This window comes from Opisthocomus hoazin, chromosome 5, assembly GCF_030867145.1.
Source record: "Opisthocomus hoazin isolate bOpiHoa1 chromosome 5, bOpiHoa1.hap1, whole genome shotgun sequence".
Classification (NCBI taxonomy): Eukaryota; Metazoa; Chordata; class Aves; order Opisthocomiformes; family Opisthocomidae; genus Opisthocomus; species Opisthocomus hoazin.
Genome location: NC_134418.1, coordinates 65,019,418 through 65,040,283, shown reverse-complemented (window position 1 = coordinate 65,040,283; position 20,866 = coordinate 65,019,418). Strand labels below are relative to the sequence as shown.

Genomic DNA, 20,866 nt, shown 5'->3' with positions numbered 1-20,866 from the left:
ACTTGTATTCATGCATTATAACTTATTTTTCAGTTTTGTGATCACACACATTGTTTTCAACCTGCACGATCCACTTCAGGCAGCGTACAGAGAAAACAGTGCTTAGTGAAGTTAGGGCTCAGCATAAGGATTACTCAATGTTTTGTTGTATCTCTCTGGTCTAATTTGTGGTCACACACTCTGTTTATTTACTGTCCCTCATTCACCTGCTCTGAAGCGGAATTTATCTTCCTTACATGCTATTTTAGTGGTACGGAGTCATCTGTAGAAACGTTTATGACTTGGTTTCACAGTAACCCCATGACGTGAAGAAGCAATATCATTTCGATTTTAGATATGGGCAGCTGAGGCCCAGAAACAAAAAAATTAATAATTAAAGCTAAAACTACACCTGACTTCCAAGTGTCCAACTCGAAACGTGGCCAGACTTTTCGTATCGCTTCTGCGCTGGAGGCGCGCACCTCGCCGCTCTCCAGCTCGTCCGTAAGATCACTGCTCCTGAAGTGCTTTAAACCACCCCAACGCGCCCCACGCCAAGAAACGCACGCTCCTGCCCGCCGAGCGCCTGCCTTCCCGCAGACCGCGGGCCGCCCAGCGCCCGGCTGCCAAGCACCCCCGGCGGGCCGCGGGCTCCCGGCTCCGCGGCCGCCAGCCACCCTTCGGCCCCCTCGCCTCCAGCCCCTTCTCCCCTAGCGAGGTGCCCGCCGCGGCGGAGCGCTTCCCGCCAGCGGCCGCCAGGTACCTCCCCCCGCCGCGGCCGCCTCCTCCGCCCCTTTTGCGGCGGTGCCAGGCGGCCGCCGGGTTTCCTGCTGACGCCGGAGAGCCGCGGATGGGCAGGGAAGGCCGCCGCCTCTCCTCCCTCCCTCCCTCCCGCCCGCCGGTTCCCTCCTCGCGCCGCCAGCAGGAGCGCGGAGCGGCCCCGGCTGAAAGCTGGCCGGGAGGAGCGGGGCGGAGAGGGCGCAGGTGCGGGGATCACGGGGTCCGGGCGGCCGCGCTGAAGGGAGGGCGGCGGCTGTGGGCGGACATGGCAGCCCCCGCTTCTTGAATGCGTTCAGCCGCCCCCCCGCCGCCGATGGCCGAAGCCTGGAGGTTGGAGGAGGACGAGGAGGAGCTGCGGGAGCTCGGCAGGAGGCACCGGAGGGTCGCGCTGGGCTCGGCGGCAGGTGAGGGGCGGCGGGCCGCGGCGTCGCTTCCTGCGGGCCAGCCCGGGCCCGGTCCCCAGGCCGGCGTTCCTGCCCGGGGCTGGGCGTGTTGGCGGAGCCGCCCCGCTGTGCGCCCTCCCGGGCGGCTTCGGCCGGGGCAGCGCAGGTGCAGCTGAGGCGCGGGCGGGCGGGAGCCGCAAGCATGCCAGTCCGCGGGCTCTGCTCCGGGCTGGTGCTGGCGTGCCCGCCAGAGGCACCTCCGGACGCTGAAGGAGGCGTGTTAGGAAACAAAATCCCTATTTTTCTTGAGAGCACCAAGGTGGAGGAACATCTGGACATCGAAGTTGTCCACAGGCACCTGTTTCCGTGTAGGTCCGGACAGCAGGCCTTGGCAAACAGGAGGCGAGAACCTCTGTGTGCATGGATTTCAGCACCCCAAATGTCACCTTGTGACATTGGAGGTCGCAACAAGGTGACATATGGGGTGCTGAAATCCAGTGGGCCCCGGCAGCAATTGAAAGTATTTAATTCAGGCGTCATTGTTTATTGAGGGGCAACGAGTATATCACCTTCCTGTAGTCACCGAGGTGTGAACACAACGTTTCTTTCTGTGTCAGTGTAAAATCCCTTCCAGAATGGGTTGTTCTGCTAAGGTCTCTTTCCACGGAAGATCTCAGCCACACTGCGTATTTAAAGTTGAATTCCAGGTACTCTGATATTTAATAATTATGATAGAAGCTTAATGATATGCCAACTTCTACAGTTCACGGGAGTTTGCATCCACTTGAGCAACAAGAAATTGGGTGTCCTCTCATAGATGACAAAAACACAGCAATTTGAGGAACTGCAGAGGAAGACTTGCAGCAGGCAGGCCCTGTGGCTTCCAGTGACGCTGGTTATGTCCCTGTGTACCTGGGCAGGTGCAGGATTAGCAGGAGCCTGTTGACACCATTGTGGCTTGGCATGTGTGTAGGGTTTTGCCTTGTCTAGGGAAGGGTGCAAAAAAAAAGGTGCTGGTTCCTGTATGGTTTCCTCAGTAGCTAAATGTTCGCACTGCTAGTTATGATGTCTGCTTTTTAAAGTTGTTTCCTTTTGGAGATTTTTGCTAGCGGAAAGCATATAATTGGTTCTGCAGTTTATAAATGCGTATAATCTTTGCTGCATTCTTGTGGAGCAAAGCTTGCTTCCAGAGTTTGTCTTTGGCACAATGCTACTAATCAGTAATAAAGGGCCTGTGTCCGTTGTTTGTTTTTTGTTATTACTTTGTCCTGACAACCCCCCTTTGAAATGGGCCCAGCACTGTCTACCTTACTAGTGTAAAGTGTGTGTGAATGACTAGCATTCTGCTTTAGCTGCCTCACCTTCTTTCCGCTGGTTTGCAAGGCTCTGCAGTGGAAAATGGCACAGACTCCTGTTGGAGCATTCTTAAGGCATCCATGAAGAATGTCACCTGGGGTGGAGGAGTTTGCTGTTCTTCCCTTACTTGACAATTCTCTTCTACCATTGTTTACAAACCTATTGAAAATAAGTGGGGTTTTTTTTGTGTGTATGTGTAATATGCAGTTACACTGCCAAAATGGTAATGTAAATAGGTGTTAAATAAGCCCATTGGATGTTTTTGCAGGGTTTAAGAGATGATGCAGTTGCATCGTAGCAGAATGTCAATTTAGGCATTTTGATCTGTTAAACTAATTGTGAATGCGACCAACTTAAATTTCTGGTATGTTCAGCTTATGCATGAAAGTGCATAAGGGCAGTTGCTCACCTTTGTCCTGCACGTACAAGGCTTGTATGTGAAGTGGTTGTTGGAAGGTGAAAGTTCACAAATGCTTCTGATTTACTGAACACTCGGGCATGTAGTTCACGCTGTTTTGTTGGAGGACCAGAACGCAGGAGATGGTGGAACGAAGAAGTAGTGTTTTCTCTTGAAGGTGGCCACAGTTGTGCTATGCCAGACACGTAGGATGAAGGCAGCTAGACTAATCTAACAGCTTGATGCTGCTAGAGGTGTCACCCCTTTCGTGGATGTGCACTTCTCCTCTCCCTTGTGTGTCTGCTCTGCTGCTTGTCTGACCTGTTGGTGAGTGAAGTTACTGGAGCTGTGGTTTGGTTTGGTGACAGCCTGGGCGGATCTGCCTGGTGGCTGCTGCAGCCTCTCTGGGAGCCCTTGTGCTCCCTAGAACCTGCACCAACCTGTTCTGGTGCATTGGCCAAGCAGAGAGCTATTTTTCTTGTTCTCTGCGGTGGATGGGAGCCTGGTGATTCAGCTCGCTGGAATGGTTTTGTACAGGTTTTGGTGAATGTTGAAGCTAGCAGAAGGGAAAGAGTAGAAATATGTAGCCGGAGGGAGGTAAGAGACTATGCCAGCCAGGAGCTGGTTTGGCTTAGGTTGCTGTGAAACTGCAGCCTGAGAGCTGTTAGAGATCTACTCACATGGGGTTTTTTATTTGGTTGGTCGGGAGGGTTGTTTGTTAGGTTGGGTCTTTTTGTCAGATTGAGTTGGGGGCTTTTTCGCTGATTTAATGAGCTGAAGCGGCTTGCTGAAGCACTAGAGTGCCAGTGCTGATGTTAAAGCAGGGAATGAAAACTTGGAGGCATGAGCAGGTGAGTTGGGCAGAGCCATCCTTGTGCGTGGAGTAGTTGTAGATAGCTCAGCTGACTTGTCTGACTGCCTGTTTTTACCCCACTGCATGTCATGGCAATGGAATTCTTTTCTCTGAATTCAGGAAAGCTTTCTCATTAGCAGATTCTGGAAAACCTGCAAGAAGATACTAAGTAGAGCAATTTGAGACTCTTCTAATGAAATTATTTTCCCTTTGAGAAAATGCTGATTGGTTATTTTTTTTATATGTATAGGGTTTTTTAAGTGATAAGGAGGAGAACTAGGATACATTCTTTAAAAATTGAGAAGAATAAAAGTAGCTGTATAGGTTCATTAAACTGAATCATCTGGTCACCTGCTGTGGGAAAGGAAGCCAGTCTTGCTGGAAACCTTGAGGGACTTCTGCTGCAATATAAATAAGTAAAATAACATGATTGATTTCTACCTCCCTTGTTGCATATTTCTGTCACATACATTATTGCTCTGGGAAGTAATAGAGAACACTGGATTTTTTTACTGGATTTTTTGGTTTAGAATGTTAGAGGCTTTTTTTTTTTCAGTTAAGTAGAAACAAAAAAATCCAAACAAACAACAAAAAACAAACTAAAATCCTATTTCTGTGTAGATTTACAGGCTCTCTTCAATCTAACTTTGGACCTTAATCTGATGTGCTTACCTGTTTTGACTAGCTTTTTATTCTGTGACTACTGACTAAAATAAGTGGACTTGCAGGAAAGCTTACAGTGAATATAGTGAATCTTAGTTATGAACTGCATTGGTTAATTATGTGTCCTTGCCACTGCATTAGGGTTGAGGGAGAATCTCAGTATTTGGATGTCCAGTATCTGTATTATTTCACTTTGAATTCTGGTCAGTATTCCTTGAGAAAGAATAGTCTATTATGGATGCAGCAGATGTTTCCCTACTTAAAAATAAAATAAAATGCCAAATATAGAAATCAATAATGAAATTGAGTTCATAATGAAGAGCTATGGTGATTTGTACTTTAATGTGTGGTTACAAGTACAGATGGGCAATAATACAAGGAAACACTTTAACTTAATTTAGTATTGCTCTGTTTTATTTATCACAAATACTTGTCTGTGGTTTGTTCCCACACAGCGGCTGTAAATTTTGCACACGGATTCTGCTATGCTGACTGAAACATCTCTGGGTTTTTTTTTTTGTGGTTCTCCCCCCAGTTCTATTTCTCCATAGTATTTCAAATGTTTTCTGGAACTTTTTCAACTCTAATGGGCAATTTTAGATTTTGGGTGAAATCGTTGGTTGGTTGATTGACTGAGGGCTTTGTTTTTTGTTTTTTTGTTTTTTTTTTCCAAAAAAAAGATTTAGCTCAGAGTTGGATCAATTCTTTACACTCCCACAACTCCCACATCAAACTGGCGCTGACTTGTTTTGGAAGATGAGAACAATGAGCTGTGTCCAATATAACAAATTAAGGTTGAATATTTCACTGCTCAACATGCTGAGAGGTTATGAGGGTACATTTGTGCAGTGTGTCTGATGAAATTCAGTGAACAGTAATTTGCAAGCATCATGGACTTTTTACAGATAAATGAAGAATTTGATACAAGAATGCTCAGCAGTTGTTCCCATGTTAATGTAAAATATGTGTTTGGCCTTAAAAAGTAAAGAATAAGATGGTCTGAAATTCTTTATGAAATTCTAAAGTCTGAGACTGATTAAGCGATGATGCCCTTTAGGGTTCACTGGATCCTAACATGAACAGATTGACCTTAGTACGTCCCGAGGGGTGCCAGTGACCCTGGAGCAGAGAGAAAGTATGATTAGGAAAAAGGTGACTCTAACAGTTAATTGCTGTGTTCTTAAAATCTTAACTAAATCTTACATTTAAGAACTGGAAAGATCTGCATCTTGCTGAACTGAAGTCAGCATTGTTCAGCTGGAAACTTCTTTGTCTGCATGCCTGTGTCCCTCGGTGCTGATGTGGAAATTATTCTGCCTGTCCATAGTGAGAGCAGCCATTTATCTCTCTTCTTCAGAGAAGAAAAAAAAAAAATCCTGATAGACCAGATCAACTGTCCTGAATAAATGCATAAGGTCTGCCTATGATCTGCTAGTCCATCCATGTGTACACAAGAAGCCATTAAAAAGAGCGCTGAGAGGAGAGTTTGGGGGGGATGGGGGGGTATTTGGTTTATTTATCTATTTATTTATTTAATGAGTTGGCTCACAAGTTCAAGAAGGGGTAGAGTTGATTGCCAGCTGGACATCTCTTCCCTCTTTCTCCTGGGAGCCAATCTGTTGTGTTTTTGTAGTCCTAATGCAGGCTCAAGGACTTCAGTTTTAATAATTGCTTGAAGCACCACCACAGTGAAACACTTAAAATTCAAAGAGCACAAATAATGCAATTCTTCTGTAATAATCTCTGGTGGTAATCTGTTGTATCATGCAAGTATTAAAAAGATCACCTGATTAGGCCTTTTTCATAGACTGTTGAAGTTACTATACGCACTTCCACTACATTTTATAGTCTTTGATTTTAACTTGCTTTAGGTACAAATAAGAAATTAACTAAGTCTTTTATGGAAGTTAAATAATGTAGCCTGTATCTGGAAATTCACCAACATATCTTGAAATTGAAGTGTACTGTCAGTGGCAAGAAAAAACCTGCTTGCAGTTACTTTGCCAAGAGTGTAGACGAAACCACAGAGAGTGTTGTGTCTTCTGAAGAAAAAAACCCTCTAAAAATGAAGGCTGCTCCAAGGAAAATAACTGAATAACTTCTGATAGTCAACAGGGTGATTCCCTAGCCAAGGAAACTGTAGAAGCACAAATAATAATAATAATTATTATTAATATGTGATGAAATGGACCTTCCTCATTTAGATTGTAGCCAAAGCAAGGCACAAAAATGTATTATTGTGTAAGGAGTGGTGAGTTTGTAGCCAAAGAGAATAATCCATTGAGTTATGAGTGCCCAAAGACCATGTTGTTAACTGTGTGTTGCAAGCCATTATTTACTGTCAAGGTAACAAATGATAAATCAGGGTAGTTGCATGAAGCATGGGGATAGGCAGCAAAGGGCAGAATGAGTCACAACCTCTTTGCAAGAAGCTTTTACCATAGTAGTGGTTGTTTACGGGTGGAAAAAACTGTAATATTTGTAAATAAATGTGTCAGTATTTTACTTTTGACAGTAGAGCGCTGATTTTAGATCTGGAAACAACAGAGAAGCGGTGTTGACACTTATTGAAACAACACATGCAGAACTACATCGACTTTTAATGGAGAAAGTGTCTCATACAATATGTGCAGTATGAAAAGAAATTTTATTTTGGTAGCACTTAAGACAATTTGACATCAACTTCTTCTGTTGATGCTTATTATCTGTAGTGAAATACAGTGCTTTACATGTAGCATAGCTTAGTTTCTTTGCTGTGATGATTTTGTGTTTGTGGCCATGGGAGTATTGCTTTGATGATTTTTGTGGTTTTGGCCATTTTGGCTGGAAGGGGGCTCTGGGGTCGCCTAGTCCAGCCTCCTGCTTGAAGCAGGACTGTTGCCAAGGCTAGATCCATCTAGCCAAGGCTTTGTCTAGCTGTGTCTGGAAAAGTCTCCCGAAAGAGAGGGATTTACCACCTCTGCAGGTAACCTGCTCCAGTGCTGTGCGACCTCCTAGTGAAGGAAATTTTTTTTGCATTCAACTTGAACCTCCCAAGCCACCATTGCCCCTTGTAATATTGTCCACTAACACCAGGAAGAGTTTGCATTTGGGATCTTTGTTGCTACCCTTTAAGCGGCTGCGTGCTGCTCTTACAGATCCTTTGCCTCCTCTTTGCTGGACTAAAAAAGTCCGGCCCCTTCAACCTTCTCAGTGTGCAGTCCTGCCTCGCTTATTCAGGTTCTTGAACTGTACAAAAATGGAGTGGAAGCACTGGCTTCGTTGCTGGCCAAGATTTTTACTCTTGAAAAACAGCATGCATCAAAGTTGCTGAAGCATTCCAACAGCAGACTTGGGAAGATGATATATCATCTGTTTATCTGTGGTGTATGCTTGGCAAGCATCCTTCCTTTCAGTGAAGGACAAAAATAAGTTTTGCGGTAAAGTGTAGGTTTAGCGATTGATGGCACATAGCAGGAAAACTTCCGTTATACCCATAAAGTTGTATGAATTTTGAAAGACACAGGATTTTATGGATATTGATATTTTTAAATTGACCGTCTGATATAGTGCTGTGTTACAGTAACTGCTTCAGGTGGTGTTGTAAATCAGCAGAGATTTGTATGGATTGCACGTGTTATTCTAAAAACATCAATTTGGCATTCTGACTTGAGAATTTAGGATCTTCTGACAAGATTTAATGGAATTCTAAATAAGATGCTTCAAAGATGAATGTAATTGGTTTATGAAGTCCTACATATGTTATAAAACAAATCTATACCTGCTTTCTACGGCTGTATGTAGCTCTATTTGAGTCCAGCTTGAACGGCTGGATGAAAGCAAGGCTGAAAATGTTCACACTGTAGTAGAAGCTGAATGTAACAGATCTTACTGTTAATTTTCTTTCCTACTGTTTTATTTGGTTTATTTTTTCACCTGAGCTTTTTAAGAGGTGGTTGTATTTATTTTATCACAGAATCACAAAATGTTAGGAGTTGGAAGGGACCTCTGTGGGTCATCTAGTCCAACCCCCCTGCCGAAGCAGGGTCACATAGGGCAGACTGCACAGGACCTTGTCCAGGCGGGTCTGGAATATCTCCAGAACAGAAGATTCCACAGCCTCCCTGGGCAACCAGTTCCAGGGCTCTGTCACCCTCAGAGGGAAGAAGTTCTTGCTCATGTTCAGGTGGAACTTCCTATGCTTCAGTTTGTGCCCGTTGCCCCTTGTCCTGTTGCTGGGCGCCACTGAAAAGATTCTGGCCCTGTCCTCTTGACACCCACGCTGAAGACATTTATAAGCATTTAAAAGATCCCCTCTCAGCCTTCTCTTCTTCAGGCTGAACAAGCCCAGCTCCCTCAGCCTCTCCTCGTAGGAGAGATGCTCCAGTGCCCTCATCATCCTCGTAGCCCTCCGCTGGACTCTCTCCAGTAGCTCCTCATCTTTCTTGAAGTGGGGAGCCCAGAACTGGACAGACTACTCCAGATGAGGCCTCACTAGAGCAGTGTAGAGGGGAAGGAGAGCCGCTCTTCTTAATGCACCCCAGGATCCCATTGTCCTTCTTGGCAGCCAGGGCACACTGCTGGCTCATGGTCAACCTGTCTTCCACCAGCACATCCAGGTCCCTCTCTACAGAGCTGCTCTCCAGCAGGTCCGCCCCAAGCCTGTACTGGTGCATTGGGTTATGCATGAGTCACCACCTCAAGTCAGCTTGTTCAGGCTTTTGGAGAAAATGTGGTTGGATCAGAACATTTCAAATGATTGACATGGTCACTTCTGTAACTAATAGGGTGTACTGCCTCAGCCTTTCAGAGCCGTGATATGTGCCCCATTGTGCAAACTGAGAAAAACATGGAACAAGTAGTTTGTATATTTCATGACCTTAGGAACGTCGTACTGGATCAGTCAAAAGGTTCATTTTGTCAGGTAATCTGTTTCTTACATTTGCCTACAAATGTCTTCGGGAAGGTATGCAAGAAACATCTCCTAGCATTCAACTTCTACTTCCAAGAGAAATTCCTTCCCCTCTGTAGTCAATGTCCTAGCAACTTCTTGGAGGCTGCATATGAAAGACCCTGCTAAATAGTTGCAAATGGATTGATCTTTCACGAATTCAATTCCTTTTTATTAATGCACTTACACTTTTGATCTTCAGATCTCACGTGGTAGTAAGGAACACAATTATTCGTTATGTAAAATCAGTTACTACCATTTACATGCTGCTTGGTCTTTTTACTGGGTATTCCCTGGTTTTTGAATTATGATGATAAATTTCTTACTGTATTTTGCTTTTCTAATATGATTTTGAGCATGGTGATTTACACTCTTAAAAACTACGGTATATTTTCAAGCATTGTGTTTCCTCCAAAGGAATCCATTCTCCTTCTAGACAGAATATTGTGTGCATAAAAGAAGCCATTTGATTTTTTTTTAATTCAGCTATAACGTTTTGCTTCTGTTTATAAGAGGTAAGCTAAAATTAATATAAATTGCTTTCTTAAGATGGTAAATTTTTATTCATCGTGTGCTCTGTCTTGCATTAAAATCTGAGCACTCAATATCACAGATCTGCACATGAAAATTGATTCAGGTTGTGCACATCTGTGTTAAATCATTTACAAGTATTTCTGAGTGAACAGAGTGCTGTGATGTTATTTGTTATTAAAATACTGTTGGCTCATCCTGTGGAGCGGTGGGACATAAACGCCTGAAGACAAGCTCAGCATTTTGATAACTTTCTCATCAGTGTGCTGTATTCATTTTATGACTGTTTGCACTGTAAATCTAGGGAGCAGAAACTAGTAGAAATATGAGACTTGGGATCAAAATAAAAGTTCTGGAGAAAATTTCTCTCCTTTCACCTGGTACTTTGAAAATGACATTGTCAGGTGCCACAGTTTATCTGATGGCAAATGCTGTAAGCTTTGTCACTTGTCATAAGCTTCTCAACCTTTGCAACTATGTCTGAAGAAACACCCAGTGATCTTCAGACTGGAATGGTGAAGTTCACCTGAGGGTGAGACACCTGCTGTAGTCTACCAGGTCCGTTGTTCAAGCAGGTCAAGACAGTGCTTGGAAGAGTGTCACTACCAGCATGGGATAGGTATCACTGAATGGTGAGATGGGGTAATGCTGCACACCTCAAGTACCTGGAGTTCATGGGTGTAACTTCGTGATGACAAAATCTATTTTTCCATGCTGATGTGCAGAGCTTGCCATAGATCACCAGTATCATCTCTGGGAAATGCCTGGTAGCTGCTGGCATGACATTAGGCATGCTTCATTTGTCTAATTGCTCTCCACTAGCTTGATGTTGGTGATTCCATTATCAAGAACTGTATAATTGAGGTGTGTCGTTATGGTATTTTACTCTTGGCACCATGGCAGCATAGAGGTACTTATTAGTGTATTTACAGAGGTTGGATGACTCTGACAGGTTCTGTAGGCCTTTTTGGTGTGTGCACAGGAGTGGGAGGAGAAGAGGTCTGGGAGCGCATGGGAGGAGAGGTATTTCTCCAGGGTACCAAAGAATTACAACAGTCTCTGCCAGCATTACCGGCGTGCCTAGGAACCCTGGGTTTATCTGTGGTAAACACAGGATCCTTTGTTTTGACGGTTTCTGGATGCTTATGGCTTTGCCATCCTTTTGCTTCATCATTTGAAATTGCTTTAAGGTTTTTGAAGCCTCTCATTGAACAGTAGGGAAACTGCTTCGTGTTACCGTGGGTAGCAACTGAATGGATGGAATTAGCGTTTAGAAGACTGACGACAAGATGCACTAGCCTGATGTCAAGGCTAGAAGCGGCTGAAAAATTACTTTTATAATAGCTGCTTTTTCTATTGTGTTTTTTTTTTTGAAAGGCTAGGAGGAGGAGGAGGAGGAGGAGGTACAAATACTAAATGTTTGGAAAAAGAGATGAGAAGGCTCTGAAATACTGTAATTTCTCAGGAGCCCAGAGATAGGTGCAGTCAGCTTTTGTCTAAAGTACAAGGGTCACATGTGAAGAATGAAAAGTGTGTGCGTCTGAGTGGTTGTTTATAAGACATTTCTTAGAATTGTGACTTACAGCTTTCATTCTGTACTCAGAGAGACCACAGTATTTTTATTATGATTTGTATACATTTTGTAAATTGTGTTGAATTCAACCATGTTTTCAATCTTTAAATAAAAAATAATACACTAAGCTGTGTGTTGTGAACTGTACTTATTTTTGCTGAGCATGCTTGAAGTTCTTACCAAGTGGTATAAAAGCCCTGTGCTCTGAAGGAGTTGCCTGCCTCTGTTTTGTCACAGCAGGTGGTGTTTCTATTCTGTGACTTGCTGTTTCCTTGTTGTCCCCCTCTTTTTTCCTCCTGTCTTCCCTCTTTATAAAATAGTGTTATCTTCTTCTGTTTTGCAGCTTGGGAGGATATCTGTGTGTTCCTGTGTGAAGGAGGTAATGTCACTGGTGTCCAGTGACTACATCTTTCTGTCCTTGTCACAGTTACTGAGGACCAGTGGGCTTCCTTGGTAATCCACTGCTCTTTGGCACTGTTAGTGATTAGCCAGGACTTCTGATGCGCTCCCACTGCTTGAATTGGCCTTCCTTTTCAAATTCTTATCTCAAGCTGTAGGAAGACCCTAATTTAGTGTTGGTCAGATGAGTCTACACGCCTTAATTTTCCTGTGGACTGAGCTGATGCGAAAGACATGGCCACAGCATGATCAGATTTACTGCACAGATGGGCCTTCTGCAAGAGGTGAAATCGCAGTGTGAGGAATCTAGCTTGACATAGTGACTTCTGGTCGGGATGGTGCTCAAGGACCAAAGGGCACTTGTATGCAGATTTACACACACACGTGTTACACCAATAACAAAGGAGTCTGAGGTACCTTAAAGTGGATTTGGTAGGTGTTTAACACTTAACTTGGAGTAGATGTCGATAAACTCATTTCAGACCTCAGTAAAATGTCTTCAGAATGCCGGTGACTCACATCTTAAAAAATTAATTTTGGATGCTGATCTCTATGTTATCAAATAATACACACTAAAAGATGACACGTTTCAAGAATAGACAAGTGTTGGGCTTCCTGTTCCATGGAATGCTAGCTTAGAGTTGCACAACTTCTAAGCATGTGCTCAGACCTAATGGATGGGTGTTACCTCAGGTTGCAACAATTTATTGGCATTTTAATTATTAAACAAATCAATTTTTTACACATTTGAATTAGTCCCTTCTATGATGTTTCTAGATCTTGCAATATTTGTTTTATGGTAAAGTGCAAGAGATGTTTTTGGGAATAGTCCATTTTGTGGTACTTAAGAAAAATGCAATGCAAGTGAGAAACAATTATTACATTCACTTTCCCAGAATTCTTTATTTCTGTGTGACTGTTGGACAGAATTACCAATGTCACTGGAGGAAAATATTTTGTTAATAGGCTAATTTCAAATGCACTTCTTTAGAAAAGCAGTACTTGCAGCAAAATCATTGAGGTTTAAGAATATTCTCTTTATGTGGACTGGGTAAACAAGTTGGGGATTCTTTCATTGTAAATATTGAAAAGGGACCACAAAATATTCCAAGAACAAGCTATTGATTATGTCAGTGGTATCTTAAGAGAAATAAATACTGTTATTTGCCTGGTACATATCCTCTATTTTTGTAGAGGTGCTTTTATGGTGAAGTGTGTTACAATTCTTTAATAAATAATTTTCTTTCTCTCTATGTCATTTCATCCCCCTAGTCTCTAAATTCCTCCAAAAATGCAGACCTGTGCACTTACTTGCACTCACCATGATGTCCAATTCAGAAATTAGAAGCAGTGTCATCTCTGTTGCTGTCAGTGGCTTCACAGGATGGAATAATCAAAAAAGGATTTTTCTTATTTGTTTGTTTTAAAGCTGAATTAGTTTCTTGTGATACAGAAGTGGCAATATCTTCTGCTGAACTGCTATTCAGCTCTTTGTTATGAATCCATGGCTCATCCACATTAACCAAGACTTAACTTCCAAGTGCGTAATGCGTGAGATTACACTGGAGACATTTGTTGAGGTTTTGCCATCTCAACAATAGAAACATACTGTCTTGGATAAACAAATTCAGAAAACTTTTAGTTGCCCAGTGGGACAGCATTGTTGAGTAGGCAGGGAGGGTGGGAAGGGTGAAATTTGCAAAGTGCATTACATCCTAGAATAAATATTCTTACTATATAGCATAGTAGGTGGAGATTCTGACTTTTGAAAATAATAAGGTAGAGTGTGATTTCTCAAAAATTGTAAGTGATTGTCTCAAATGTGTACAACAAAGGCAGTTTCTACAACACATGGTTTTGTGCTGTGTAGGTCAAAAAAAATTCTTAAATGGTGGAAGTGATATCCCCTGCAGTCATAGCTTCAAATTATCCTGCCTGTGGCCAGGAATGCACAAGTTTAGGAAACAGTCATTCAACAGAAAAAAATCCAAAACAAACAAGCCAAATGCCCTGTACAAAACTTTTAATATTATTTTTAGAAAGCCTTTAGTCATGATCATCTTAGTCACTCAACAGCAGTATTTCTCTGTGCATATCTTGGGTCTCCAGGCATGGAGTGTGCCCGTAATTAGTGTGGTAAGGGGCATGTTGTGACAGGTAGGCGCACCTACGCACAGGCGTGCAAAACTGGAGGCTCTCTTGTTGCTGGATGTGCTGGCCCACAAGCAGGGCAAACCCCTGAGGAGGAGAAAAATGCAATACAGTTGGATCTTGAATATGGTGTATGAATGTTTATAAGATGCTCTGTTAATGCAGTGTAAGAACCACGAGTCTGTTCACACATGTTGAACTGTATTGCATCTATTGCGCGTTGTGTGTCAGCACCCTATGGCAGGCAGGCATACCGTAACACCGAGCTCTGTCTAGCTGGGAAATATGCAGAGCCTCTACAGGCATGCTGAATCTCTGATTTGGGAAGAAAAAGATTGTACCATGCTCTTGAAAGGTAATTTCCTTTTACGGCCAATGCTGGCAACATCAGAGAAATGTTTTTCTGAAATGTAGATTTAGCATTTCTGAAATGCCGAGAGAGGAAGGTATTTTGTGATTATAAATCTATCAAATAGTTGCGTCAATTGGTATTTTCCTCATGAAAGTGTAAAAAAAAAAAAAAAAAAAATGGTAGTAGGATTCGTCTTGAGTAGGTCTCACTGTGATTCTGGCGGGGTGCAGGTACCTGTGTTTGCTTGTACCTGAAGTACATAAGAATTACACTGCACTGATCAGCTGGGATGTCCCGTGTGAAGATGTGGGGATTTGTACTTTCAGAAGTTGCTCATTTCTTGAGAAAAGAGCTTTAGAGACAACTGTATCCTAAATTTCCTTCTTAAATAAGTGTGGTAGAAGGTGCAAGTATGGTAACGTATGTATATCCTGCGTCTGTTTGATTGCTTCTATACTTTGTTTATTAATCATGGCCTGAGAACAAGACTGGTTCCTGGTGCTGAGTTTGGTCTAGGTTCTTACTACATTGACCTTTTGGAGAGATGGTGAGAGCTTACATGGTCTGTTTCCTCTCTCTCTTGTTTCTGCATCAGCCCTGCTCTTATGCTGGTGCATATGTTCACACTGATGCACACACATTTTTGCTGTTGCAATGCAGGAGTAACATAGGAGCAGGAATGAGAGGGTGGAAATTCAGAGTCACAAAGACAAATCAGCAGCAAATGTAGCACTGGCGAATGTGGCTCCCGTTGTCCAGTAAGTTCTTTTTTTCACCTATATATTGTACAAGTGCGCCGAAGGCTGTTAAGGTGACTATAGTTTATTGTTTATCTCTTTAGCAAGTTAAAGAGTATGGTCTTTGGATAATTACAAGCTTTATGGTGGTCAGTAGGTTTCAAGGTTAAATACTCAACCACAGAGGTTCAGTGCATTCTTAGGTATGTCTTGGGGTCTGCCTCCAGCCACATATTAGTCATGCTTAAGAGCAGGTGAGAAAAGCATTACTCCAAGTATGGAAACCTGCAGGAATGCTTTGTGCTTACAAGACTTGGTTACTGTTTGGTATTAAAACTGGCAGACTAGTGTCATTTCATTGGGGAGATTGTGTGATTGTGTGTGTGTGTGATTGTGTGTGATTGTGTGTGTGATTGTGTGTGTGATTGTGTGTGTGGTGTGTGTGGTGTGTGTGGTGTGTGTGGTGTGTGTGGTGTGTGTGGTGTGTGTGGTGTGTGTGGTGTGTGTGGTGTGTGTGGTGTGTGTGGTGTGTGGGTGGGTGTGCGTGTGCGTGCGTGTGCGTGTGTGTGTGTGGTGTGTGTGTGGTGCGTGTGCGTGTGTGGTGTGCGTGTGTGGTGTGTGTGTGTGGTGTGTGTGTGTGGTGTGTGTGTGTGGTGTGTGTGTGGTGTGTGTGTGGTGTGTGTGTGGTGTGTGTGTGGTGTGTGTGTGGTGTGTGTGTGGTGTGTGTGTGGTGTGTGTGTGTGGTGTGTGTGTGGTGTGGGTGTGGTGTGTGGGTGTGGTGTGTGGGTGTGGTGTGTGGGTGTGGTGTGTGGGTGTGGTGTGTGGGTGTGGTGTGTGGGTGTGGTGTGTGGGTGTGGTGGGTGTGGGTGTGGTGGGTGTGGGTGTGGTGGGTGTGGGTGTGGTGGGTGTGGGTGTGGTGGGTGTGGGTGGTGTGTGGGTGTGGTGTGGGTGGTGTGTGGGTGTGGTGTGGGTGTGGTGTGGGTGTGGTGTGGGTGTGGTGTGTGGTGTGTGTGTGGTGTGTGTGTGGTGTGTGTGTGGTGTGTGTGTGGTGTGTGTGTGGTGTGTGTGTGGTGTGTGTGTGGTGTGTGTGTGGTGTGTGTGTGGTGTGTGGTGGGTGTGTGGTGGGTGTGTGGTGGGTGTGTGGTGGGTGTGTGGTGGGTGTGTGGTGGGTGTGTGTGGGTGTGTGTGGGTGTGTGTGGGTGTGTGTGTGTGTGTGTGGGTGTGTGTGTGGTGTGTGTGTGGTGTGTGTGTGGTGTGTGTGTGGTGTGTGTGTGGTGTGTGTGTGGTGTGTGTGTGGTGTGTGGTGGGTGTGTGGTGGGTGTGTGGTGGGTGTGTGGGTGTGTGTGGGTGTGTGTGGGTGTGTGTGTGTGTGGTGTGTGTGTGGTGTGTGGTGGGTGTGTGGTGTGTGTGTGGGTGTGTGTGTGTGTGCGTGCGTGTGTGTGTGTGTGTGTGATAATGTATTTTTTTGCCCGCAATGCGTTGCTCTGGAATTCAGCAGCATACTGTAGAATTTAAAGCAAGTATAAAAACTGTCTGCCGTTACAATTATCAACTTTGAATGTGTCCTGGTTTTGTGGCCTTTTGGAGTAAAGGGAAAGCTATATATAAACGAAAAGAAGTTTCATCCAGGCTTCTCATGAATCTCTTCTTGAGCCTTCTGCCTTTTACACAACTGATAAGGGACTCTGCTGTTACGATACTAAAATACGTAAATAAATGTTCAGTTTTATGGGGTTTGTTGTAAATCTGTTCCTAATAAAATTGAGTGAAATTTATAGTAGATTCTGTGTGGTGGAATTAATTTGCTTTGTTCTGACTCCTTACTTGAGAGAAGTGCTAAAAAGAAGGAAGAGTCGCTGTGAGCCACAATGCACCTTAACAGAGCGGAAGACAAAAAGATGGCAATACCAGTGACAGTTGTTGTTTATCTCAGTGCAGATAAAGCAACTGGCATTGAAAATGCTGCACAAATGCAGATCTTTTTCCTAGAAAACGTGCAGTTTAGTTTGAGTGACAGCCCCATCTACATGGGCAATTTGAAATGGAAATTTGGGGCTCTTGCACTGTGTTCTATGATCAGCTGGGTGAGAGTGAAGGTACATATTACTAAAACAATTGTAGGAGCTATTGCGTTTCTGCATGATGCCTTGTAAAGCTGCTGCATCGCTTTTAGCATCTAGGTTTGGTAAGGCCTGGAAGTTTCCAAAAGTATGCTCACTGAGGATTAAGGCGTACAGATTAGGGCAACTTGTATAGCCTCTTTCAACAGTTGCCTGTTCTGAGAAGATGACTTCTCTGCATATTTTGTATTTTGATGTTGCCAGCACTGCTTAAGAGCCTCCTGTTCCCATTGCTTGGTTTATCTAGAGGTTTGCCATTGTTACAAAAATATTGTTACAAGCATCTCATGCTACTTTGCATTATGAAATCACTGCTGTGCCATCAGGGGCTAAAACCAACAGAGATGTGAACAGCTGGTTGCTCTCACTACAGCCTTCCTGGAAAGTGTTAGGATGTCCTGCCCCTTCCGGTGACTGCTCAATTCAAGACCCATAATTAAGATTAAAAGTACAGTATTTCCCAGAAATAGAAATGGTATGTGCCCCCCTTTGCTCCCTTCAGCCAGTTCAGCTTTTAAAAGAGATCCAGCTGTGGGATGGGGTTATGAGTAGGAAATTCCCCGCCTTCAGAGGTGGTTGCACTGGAAGTTCCCCAGTAGCTTTGCAAGTTCGAAGCGGCAGAATGTGTGTTAACCTTCCACTTATTTTCCAACAGCATTTCTTGTTTATACTTAAATTTTTTTCTAGTGAGAGCACACTTTTCAGTTCAAGTCACTCTTAGCAACAAGATACTTTGAAGAAGCTTGCAAAATAAACAGAGAAAAACAATGGCTCTGTTTGGTGTGAGTTGCCTTTTTCCTTTTCTTGTCTTCCAGAGACAAGAGTGAATGCCTTAAAAGCTATTGTTTTCTGCTTTGGTGGTCTTTTTGGCAAAAACTTAAGCTATTCTGAGTTTGTGGAACAACTGAACTGATGTTGAGTCAGTTATTTTTCTCCTGATGGTTATGTTTATATTTTCCTTGAAAAGAAAAACTGTTCTATCATGTTAAAAGCAAACAAAGAAGATAATTTTCCCATGCTGAAGGGTAAAAGAATCACAAATTAAAGGAACCTCACCCTTTCTGAATGCGACTGCAACATGGCATTTCTGTCTGCCACTCAATCTTTTAATGCTAAAAAAATGCATAATGTGTCTACGCTATTGATGAAATATACACAGCACAATTTTGTAAATAAACACTAGATTTGCCAGACAGTTGTGGTATGAATAGCAGATCTTTGTGTCCTGATGTTGTCCTTGAGTCTTCTGCAGCGCTTAAAACTTGGCACCACTCTTCCCAGCGTGAGCCAGGAGTCTCTGACTTCTTCCACCTCATCTGCTCCACCTGCCAGGCCCTTGACTAACTGCACTGTATCCTGCTGCTGAACTAGGATAATATATTTCTCCTGCACTGGCTGTGTTTGTATAAGGGCAGAAAAGGTTTTGTAAAGAGTAGATGCTGGTGTGAAGTGGAGAAAATCTCTGTAAGTCTGGACTGTGCGAGGAAAAACATTATGTCCCATAATGTTTCATAGCAATTTGTGTCTTTGATATAGAGGAAAGTCTGTAGTGCAGGATTTGGTTTTCAGATCTTTGCATCTATATGGTCTTCTTGCTTATTTCTGTTAGAAAGATTACGGAGAGATCTCTCAGTTGTATAGAGTAAAAGAGAATCAGCTGTGGGCATGCACTTTTGTGACCCAACTTTTGCAAGCCAAGGATTTGCCTGCAGAATGCAGGAAGGGGATCTGCATGTGTGTGTGTTTAAATGTAACATACATACATGTGAGTGTATATATTGAGAAAAAAAAAAATTCCTGTTTCTTCTCGGCTTTCATATTCTAGAGTTGTGTGACATTACTTGAATTGGTACTTGTACGTAATGCTAAAAGAGCATCAAGATCTCCAGATTTTAAGTACTAAATTGAAACATTCAGCTGTCCGAGTCTCTTGTTACACTTGATACTAAATCAAATTTAAAAGATTGTTTGCAGTAACCTTAAACAGGTGCAGGTTTTATTTCTACTTTAAAATGCTGACTGCATGCTTGTAGGATTACATTCCCCTTTGTTCTTTTTAGTAAGACCAGTGTACACGGGGATGATGTGCTTTCAGTAAGTTTAGCAGTAAATAGAATGTGTGAAAGCAAAGGTAATATTTCCTGTTTCAACACCTCAATAAAACAAAAGGGAAAAGGGAATTGCATTGATTTCCTGAGTGAGCAGGTTGCAGCGGTGTGGCCAGGCGGTGGATCTGCCAACTGGACCGGGACTGAGCAGAAGAGCTCCCAGACGCTCTGTTTACATGTACTCTGACTCCTTTTCTTCCTACCCACTGTTTTATCCATGATTTTTTTAGAAGTGGGAAGGTTTTGTCTGAGTATGCTTAGATTGTGGCTGTGTACGTAACGGGCAGCACTGATAACAAGCAACAGATGGCAAGGAGATCTCGGTAGGAAGTCCTGCCTTTTTTCAGTGCTCACAGGTAAGGTGGTTACATGAACAAATGGTAAGAATGGAAGGAACCTTTCTCTTTGTGTTTGAACAACTGTTGCTGAAACTCTGGTTTGACCTATACCATGCTGTTTCTAGCTAACAGAGTAGCACACGGTGTGATGAAATGGAGATCGCTGCAAGTCAGAAATGCAATAAATTATACACTGTTTGGCTATGACAGCTCAATAGGAGCACCTATGGATGGAAAACGCATTAGATACTTCTTTGAGCACTGTTGACATGCAATAATTTTTTACCATTTTAATGAAAACATAATCAAATAAGCACATAAAACTTGGAGAGGAAAATATTTCTTCTGTACACGAGATAAAACTATGCAAACAAAGGTGCTATTAAGAGAATAATTTTCATTTCACATTGAGAGCTTTAAGGTTAAAATCACAATCTGAGTATGAAAAATTTTAGGAAGACTCCTATTCTGTATAGATAGGTGTTTGCTAACAGGAAAAATAGCTTTCTGTTTAAAATACACACAGGTGGAATCAGAAGCAAAATTACCATGGTTAGTGGAGGTTGTATACAGCTGTAAGAATATCCTTCTAATTGCATAGTGGATTTTTCTGTAATAAATGACTAAAACCACCTCTAATTTTTAGAATATATGTATTTTAGGAGGACACAAAGTTCAGTTGCTTCTTTCAGGTAGTTCAAAAGTCGTGCAGCAAGAGACATTCTGGACTTACAATAGAACTGTGACTTCTAATAACAGTGGTTATTTTGTAGTGCTTGCATGGGAATCTTAACTCTTAGAAGTGTTTTGTACTTTATTTGCACATCAGAGCTGTCAAAAATAAAAACCCCACCCTTTTAGAAATGTGGCTAGAGATGTCTTTAGCAACTGATAAATTGTTCAGCGAAAGAAGTTTATCTGAGTTGATACGATTGTACTGTGTGGATTTTGATTAGCAGGTCCCTCTCATCAGTGCAAATAAGCTACCTGAAATACTCACAGGATAAGCAAAACCCTTTCTAAAAACACAGGAAGATTCAGTATCTAGAACACCCAGAAGTCGAAGAGTTAATGATGGGGCTGCACTGGATTCAGTGTATTTGCAGATATTGCTGCAACCAGCTGCTGATTTTTCTCCCATCCTGTCAGGGAACTCTGCCAGCCGTGATTCATGGAATGATTTTTTTGCGCTGAGTAATCTGTGGTTTTGCTTTTT

General features: G+C 43.0%; 1 protein-coding gene across 2 annotated transcripts in view; it reads left to right on the top strand.

Moving 5' to 3' along the window:
- Positions 1–805: 805 nt before the first annotated feature.
- SH3D19 (SH3 domain containing 19) overlaps positions 806–20,866 on the top strand; it is an 87,950-nt gene continuing 67,889 nt past the window's right edge. For both annotated transcript variants that reach the window (XM_075421554.1, XM_075421555.1), the window contains exon 1: positions 806–1,163. In XM_075421554.1, the coding sequence (XP_075277669.1) occupies positions 1,046–1,163 (118 nt within the window). In that variant the 5' untranslated portion in view covers positions 806–1,045. The remainder of the gene's footprint in view (positions 1,164–20,866) is intronic.